At 36.3% G+C, this 8,266-nt stretch overlaps 1 protein-coding gene across 1 annotated transcript in view; it reads right to left on the bottom strand.

Moving 5' to 3' along the window:
* The window catches only part of arhgef40 (Rho guanine nucleotide exchange factor (GEF) 40), a 49,584-nt gene continuing 41,318 nt past the window's right edge, over positions 1-8,266 (bottom strand). Inside the window, exons 23-27 of the mRNA XM_053619088.1 lie at positions 7,232-7,412; positions 6,072-6,182; positions 5,164-5,273; positions 3,825-3,871; positions 1-3,691 (exon numbers count right to left, since the gene is read on the bottom strand). Coding sequence (XP_053475063.1) covers positions 3,845-3,871; positions 5,164-5,273; positions 6,072-6,182; positions 7,232-7,412 — 429 coding nt within the window. The 3' untranslated portion in view covers positions 1-3,691; positions 3,825-3,844. The remainder of the gene's footprint in view (positions 3,692-3,824; positions 3,872-5,163; positions 5,274-6,071; positions 6,183-7,231; positions 7,413-8,266) is intronic.

Here is an 8,266-nt window from a genome sequence, read left to right as displayed (position 1 = left end):
CCTCTTATATAAAACAACTTAATAATTCTCTAGATGAAGGTTTTTTTTTTTTTTTTGGAGCTCGACTGTTCCAAAATGGATTATGAGTGCTTGGTTAATGTCAGCTCTAACAAAGCGGGATTCAAACTCTTTATATAGAGTCCTGGAATCCAGTGACTATACAAGATTAAGACTGTAAGGTTGAGTAGAATATAATAGAATATAGAAGGGTGGGGTGCCCCAATTACATAACTCAAAGATTAAAGCAGAAACTCGTAGCATTTCCTCTTATGCAAGCAATCTTTGGATTTGGCTGGTGGAGCTGCCATGACAATCAAAGCCAGCTGGATCATAATGCAACTCATAAACAGACAAAGGAAAAATCGACTCTTTTCACACAGTGGGAGAAACTGAGTGAGAGGTGGTGGGTATGTAAATTCATATGGGAGCTATACGAATTCATATGGTGCTAAATATGGAACTAGTAACAATAACAATCAGAGCTGTGTGGAGAAATCTGTTTAGCTCTCAAGAGTTATTTTCAACTCCAACACACTCCTTTATTTGAAATACTGAAGGGAAAAAGGTCAACGTGGCAATTTGGTCAACATTTACATCATGTTTTTCAGAGCATTATGTGCTGCCCAGCAGTTTTTGCCTGTTAATGAACAGAGTAAAAGTGCTATCGATCCAAAATGTACACAGCATCACCACAAATGAGCAGCTATTCATTGTCCTACAAATAGCATTTTGGCCTTAAAAAATAGGAGACACATTGTTTCCAAGCTGCAGTTGCTCATTAACACCACCTATTGGACAATATCTGATTTCTGGCTTGGATTCGGGTAAAAAAAAAAAAAAAAAAAGCATATTTAAATTTATTTAAGAGCCTTTTTGTATATCTGAAAGATTATGTAATATGAGGAGAAATTAAAAAGAAATGTTAATCTCCTTTGTTTGATCAGAATTATATAGAGCAGGATTAAAGTCAGTAGACTTAACTCCAATTTGTCACATCCATTCATAGTCATGTCACTGTCATGCTGAGGGGTTCTCAAACATTTTGCAGCCAGGGACACCTTTAAATGTTAAATAAATTCTATAGACACCCTCCGAATAACTATTTCATTATTAGGTTAATTATTTAAATGTGTACCGTAATATTCTGGCTATTTTTTATAGACATAGACTTTTTGTTTTTTAATTATTATTATTTTTATTTTTTTAAATATTTTTTTTTACAATCACTTTGGCAGTAATTTCCGAACCTTGATGTAATTTTTCAAAACTCCAGACAAAACTCACAACCGATTATCAAAATGCACATTGTTCAAAATGCTAATACTTTTTCCAGCTGCTTGGATACAGTAAACATAACCCTTAGATCATTTGTTCATTGAACTAAACTCACATGTTCAAAATGACTGAACATAACATCAAAGTATTACCATTTCAAAATGCAATTCATACATTATATCTGAGATGACTGTCTATTCATTTCATTACAGTGATCTAACTATCAACTGATACAACTGCTCAAAATGATAAGTAACTGTTGCTTTACTCTTAATGCATAGTTTTCTGGAAACTGAAAACAATATTCATGAAAGTTTCGGGATAACGAGATCCATTGACACGTGGAACATGAACCATTATCTATGGATGTGATATTTCATCATCATTCTTTATCAGACACTGTTTCTATGGTCCCAAGTACCACTTTTCTAGACCATGTTTTCAGACTGACATTACAGAGAGGGAAAATTCTGACTGACCAACAAGAGCGGGCTGTGGTCAATTTGGTTTGGGCCAGAAATGACATTCGCCTTACAGACATTCAGCAGCACATCTCGGACAATGACCACATGTTCAACAATGTGGAAGCCATAAGTTTGCCGATGATTGTGCGCATTCTGAAAAGGCACCAGGTGTCTCTAAAACAGCTATACCATGTGCCTTTTGAAAGAAATGTGGACACAGTGAAGTAACTGAGGACTGAGTACATTCAGATATGTTCAATTTCAAGATGACTGCTGTGAAAATTTCCCCCCAAATTCTACATCGTAATCAGTAGTTGTCTTTCCAAAATGTATTTTTACTGGGTGATGGAGCTGGATGCTGACAAAAACATCAGAAATTCATCTTTTTGGATGAGGCAGGCTTCAACCTGGCCAAGACAAGGAGGAGATACCGGAATTTCATTGGCCAGTAGGCAACCATCCAAGTACCTGGACAACGTGGGGCCAAAATCACCATGTGTGGGGCTATATTGGAAGATTGTGTGGTGGGACGCAGACCTAGTCTTTGATGAGCCAAGAACCTTCTTTGATGAGCTAAATCAGATCTGTAGAGCTGATGGCGTGACCTAGCGTAATGTCATTGTGTGGGTTAATGTCAGGTTCCACCATGTTCAAATGGTGCAAGCATGGTTTCAGGCCCATCCACAATTTACCACCCTGTACTTACCCCCACACTCTTTGTACAAATAACTACGCAGTGAAACTCGATATCTTCTGTGTGAGTGATCTAAATGAATGTTCCTATGGTATTTAATGATAAAGTTATTTGAACCAATGATTCGGCAAGTGCAAGGTATCGTTAAAGATATGAATGAACAATGCAATGTTTCGAACATTGGACAGCCTGTGTTACAAGTGATGACCGAATTTTGAAAAATGACAATAAGGTTCCGAAAATGGTGCCAAAGATAATGTAAAAAACTGTAATGGGGTTAGATTAAACTCATTCAATTCAAGTAACTAGTCAAAGAAGCTAATAACTATAGGAATGCAATAATGATAAGGCTGGGTTGTTATTTCTCCCACTGTATCAAAATTTTAAAAATAAAAAAGATCACTGTCATTATGTGTTGTTAATTTGTTTTTAATTGTGGCTTGATTAGGTAATGGAAGTAAAAACTGCATCGGAATTGACGCCATAATCTTAGGTGTCATTCAAACACTTCTCAATTATCGTTCCCTTGAAATAAGACTTTTATACATAACAGGATATGCACTAGAGGAAGAAAGTGAATATATTTAAGAGAAAATGGCAGTTATTCAGTGGCTGCAATGACAATCAATTAATTTTTCTATAGAACAAATAGGGCTTTGCTCAACAGTACTTTGCGTGAAACATTTTCCTTTGCTGCTATGGCACATGGCTACAGAAAATGTGATTGGAAAATAGTATCTGTAAATTGTTTTTACAATTTGCAGGCTGTGAATTGGGATTTTATATTATGTTTGAGATTGTACCATTATAGATGTTGAAAAATAATCTGGACAATCGACATGTAAAATCAAATCTACACATAACAGGGTAACATTAGGTTATAATTTTAAGATTCTTTCGTTAAAATGGGACACATAAAGCAAGTAATGAGAGAGCAAGAAAGGCAAAAATACACAGTAAAGTATGGTATACTATTGAAGTCATTCTTGGCAAGCAGCAAATCAGTTGGAGGCAGCAGTGCATGAAAGCCTGAAACACATTACCCTGCTACACGCTCCAGTACCTGGCGATTAGTTGCATACGGAGCAACTGTGAGAGACAGAGCCAAGATGGCCCTGTGAAATGTAGCATGGCTTACAAAACTTCAGTATACCATATCATGCCGTAATGTTGCTGAGTCATCTTCCCGTTTCTGTTAGATAAACATTTGTCCAGTTGAATTTCTAATCCTTCAAATTTCCACCGAAGAGTTAAGACTCTGTTTAGAAGGATGAGGAAGAGAAAAAAATGGCTTAATTACATCATATAAATATATAATGTATTATTTACTTATATTATCTTATAACAAATTTCAGATTTTAAAAAAATGTTTGTGGGAGGAAAGGACTAACATTTGTGATTCAGATGATATTCAAACGGCGGTCGATGGTGATGAGCTCTAAACAAAAATAATAGAAATTATCAAATACGTTATTTATTGATTGTGTATGTGTTTGCAGCATCAGAGATGCCATATGAGTGTAAAACATTTAATGTAACAGCCTACAGAGACTAGAAAGCTCTATATATTATGCCTGTTGCTACATACTCACTGACCATTTTATTAAGAACACCTGTATGTACACGTGCTCATGCATGCAATTATCCAACCAACAAATTATTTGCCAGCAGTGCAGTGTATAAAATCATGCAGATACAGTTCAAGAGCTTTAGTTAATGTTCACATCAAACATCAGAATGGGGGAAAATGTGATCTCAGTGACTCTGACAATGGTATGGTTGCTGGTGCCAGTCTGCTGATCTCATATTTTTACACACACAGCTCTAGAGTTTAGGCAATTGTAATTCGAAAAACCACTTCGTACAGCCCTGGTGAGCACAAAGCATTTCAGTAAGAACAACACGTCAAACCCTGAGGTGGATGGGTTAGAACAGTAGAATACCCCATCAGTTTCTACTCATGTCAGCCAAGAACAAGAATCTGAGGCTACAGTGGGCACAATCTCACCGAAACTGGACAACTGAAAAATGTTACCTAGTCAACATTTCAGCAGTGACATCCAGATGGTAGGGTCTGAATTTGGCATCAAAAGCAAGAATCCATGGACCCAACCTGCCTTGTGTCATCAGTTCAGGATGGTAGTGGTCATGTAATGGTGTGAGGAATTTTTCCTTGGCACACATGGTGCCCCTTAATACCAATCGAGCATTGTTTGAATGCCACCGCCTATCTGAGTATTGTTACTGACCTTTATGGGTACAATTTTTCCATCCTATAATGGCTACTTACAGCATGATACTGCACCATGTCACAAAGCACAAGTGGTCTCAAATTGGTTTCATGAACATGACAATGAGTTGATTGTATTTCAGTGGTCTCCCCAATAACCAGAGTTGAATCCACTAGAGCACCCTTTGGATGGTAGATCAGCAGATTTGTAGTATGAATGTGCATTTGACAGATCTGCTGTATTTATGTGACACAATCATGTCAGCATGGACCAAAATCTCAAAAAAATGTCTCTAACACAATGTGGAATTCATGCCGCAAAGCTGAGGCCAAGGCTGTTTTGAGTCCTACCCAGAATTATTAGTATATGGTGTCCCTAATGAAGGGGTCAGTGAATATTTTAGCATTTTTTAAAAAGGTAAATAAAAAAAGCATTAAACGTGTGTGTGTGTGTGTGTGTGTGTGTGTGTGTGTGTGTGTGTGTTGGTTGTAGTTCTCACTTGTGTATGGACAGTTTGTGCTGAATCTTTCTTTGCATCTCTTGCGATGGAGGGAGAACCTCCTTCTTTCTGACTTCCCACTGAGGAAGAGTCTGAACAGCTACTCTGGACTGGGAGAGAGAAAAAGGCAGGGTAAAGAAAGCTGCTTTCATTTTGGTAGAGGTCTTATGCTGTGTATATAGAAAATTGCTACATAAGCATTATACAATGTCACTGGAGACACCCTGTGGACATAAAGCATATAAGACACCAATTTCAGTATTAGTAATGAAGTATTGCAATATAGAGCTAGTAGTGTGTGTGTATGTATACCAGAGATGGCACGATACTGCTTTCTCTTTTCCGATACCATCAAGGTTTTCAAACCTTGAGTATTTCCTGATAGCATGAACCAATTTGTTTTTACAAAGCTTTAAAATAAGCTATTTTTAATTGACGCAGGACGCATACTCAAACACTACTTCTCTACAGGAAGAAATGCATAGCTGTCATTCATTCATCATTCACTACTTCTTTATGACATATATATAAGCAAATATTTAAATAAATATTTATAAAGAAGTAGATAAAAACAATAAAACATTGTAAACCTGCTAAAATAAATAGAATATTATAATAGTATGTTCGCTAAAATCGGACAGGCTCCTCCGATCTCTGATCCAGCATTTTCTGCTGATATGGATATAGAATTTTATCCAGCTCTAATATTGCATCTGTCGTAACATTGTGACTGGCAGAATGTAAATGTACCTCTATTTTGCAATTTTACAATTTGTTTACATAAAGAATTCCAAGGTGTTAAACATGTTAGAGTAAATTTATTTCTTTATATTTTTTTACAATAAGGGTATGCAAAATTAATGGTGTGAATGTGTGAGAATGTGCATTTTTGTGGGTGTATATTATACCCCTGTCATTAAGGCTGAAGCCTGAGTCTAGCTCAGATGTCTGAGTTCCCGTCACATCCAGCAGCAACTTGCTGGACACTCCCATGCACAGAGATTCCTTTAGACACAATTCTTTGAAAACACAAAGACAAAATATTTATTTACGTTTTGATCCAGACCTTGGAGCTTTCTGCACTTGAGACTTCCCAAAAACAGTTTATGCCCAGACCCTTGTAGACAACCTCACCTGGATACTATAGACTTGTATCTAAGAAATGCTTCTATAATCAGAAAGACTGTCCGTTGTTTATAATGAACATCAACATTTTTTCAAACTTCACAAAATTCTTAAATAAGGTTTCAACAGCCTGCATTGTGGTAGTGACTGCTATCTTTACACAGTTTGTATAGTCCTTTAGTCTGTCCAGCTCTCTCACCATCTCATCTTTATACTCTGCTCAAACTGATCAGGTTCCACAGCTTCAGCTTTTATGCTAATACTGCCATCAATTCCATCGTGCTCATCACTGCTAACTAGCCGAGCCGTGAAACCTGCCAGTTATCCCATATGTCAATCATTGTAAATTCTCCCAAGAACAGCCAAAATAAGGCATCAACAAACAAATTACCACCAGAATAGCTATGCATGTCACAAACATTTCAATATACACATATTTTACATGTCTCCGGAGTTTCCCTTGTTTCACTTTTTCACCAATTTTTGAACACGGTGGACAAATGACAGTCTTCTCATAAGAGGCTACATACAGAGTTAATATAATTAAACTGTCTTATATTGATCTCTTAATTACATATAAAACTGGGTCATTAATGACATCCCATAATGATTTAACTACTTCTTAATTACGGGATGTGTGCTCAATTAATTAAATAAAACTTTGTGGTTAACAAATAAATATAATTGATTTTATGATCAATTAAAGTGCAAATGAAATTATTTCTTCTATACACAAACAATATTATAACAACCAGTAAAAAATATTTTCATTAAAACTAAAATGACATTTAATGCTGCCTCAATAAGACATTTTTAAAACCTTTGTCTATTTATGGACCTTTTTGAGTTCACGAAGTACACACAAACACTACACAAATAATAGTTAACAAATTCATACATTTTCTTGAAAGGAATGACCAAGGTTAAACAGTAATGTACTCACCTGTGTTATGGATGGCATGAGTCCACAGGAGCTGGGCAATGTCATGCGTCCAGGCTTCTCTGTCCTCTGAAGATGATGCCTGGAGAGTGAGACAGTATTTGGTGCGAGATGTCTGTCTCACCCAAACTTCAAACCTCAGACCCTCCTCTCCAACGCTTTGGGTCAAACCCATCTCTCCTGTCTGAAGCAGAGAGACATGATAAGTGTGTGCATGCACTGAAAAACTGGTGTAGCCTTTAAGGTATAGTGTATTTTGCCTTCCATTGGTCTTTTTTTCCTATTATAGCAGCAGAAGGGCCAACATCTACTGTACAACAGCCATAGCATTTATGATTTTTCATCCTTTATGACAGTGATACAGAAGATACCTGAAAATTATGCTTTTCTATTAGTTCAGAAAAAAAAGTGGTCAGAAAAGAATTCCACACCTGCCAACCCAAAGAGGAATTACGTGTAGTCCCACCAAAGGGGGGGGGGGTATTAAAAATGTAGTAAACAGTAAAAAACATGATGAAGTACATTTACAAATTACTTGTCTAGTGGCTGTTGTAGAAACCATGAAATGCTTCCACATGGATGAAGATTTTCACTGTTATTGTGCTGCTGCTCAAACTTGAACATGTCTATGCATTTTTTATTTTTTTTAATCACCATTACCATTATTTGTAAAGCATCGGATTTGACACTTTGTTTTTTTGCTAAATGATTTTAACTTGTCTAAGTCAGAAATACACTGGTAGATTATTTCATACTAAAAAGATCAAAAGATTGGTCATTTACACAGACTGAAAGCAAGGGTTCTGCATCAGTGCACCTTTCAAATAGGACAATTTGAGTCGAGACAAGAGCAGTGGCCAAAATCATGAAGTAGTCACGAGACTTTTGCCATGCTGTTTTTTTTTTCACTCACATGAACTAAGGGTTTTATGGTCAAATTATCTTTTTTTTTCTCTCTGCCTGTAGAATTTTCTTGATATCAATATCGACACCACTGTAACAGTTTGATTTTTTATTTGTTTATTATTTATTTTAAAC

This window comes from Ictalurus furcatus, chromosome 29 (genome assembly GCF_023375685.1).
Source record: "Ictalurus furcatus strain D&B chromosome 29, Billie_1.0, whole genome shotgun sequence".
NCBI lineage: Eukaryota > Metazoa > Chordata > Actinopteri > Siluriformes > Ictaluridae > Ictalurus > Ictalurus furcatus.
Note: the sequence above shows the minus strand (reverse complement) of the source record. Positions and strands in the feature narration are given on the sequence as shown.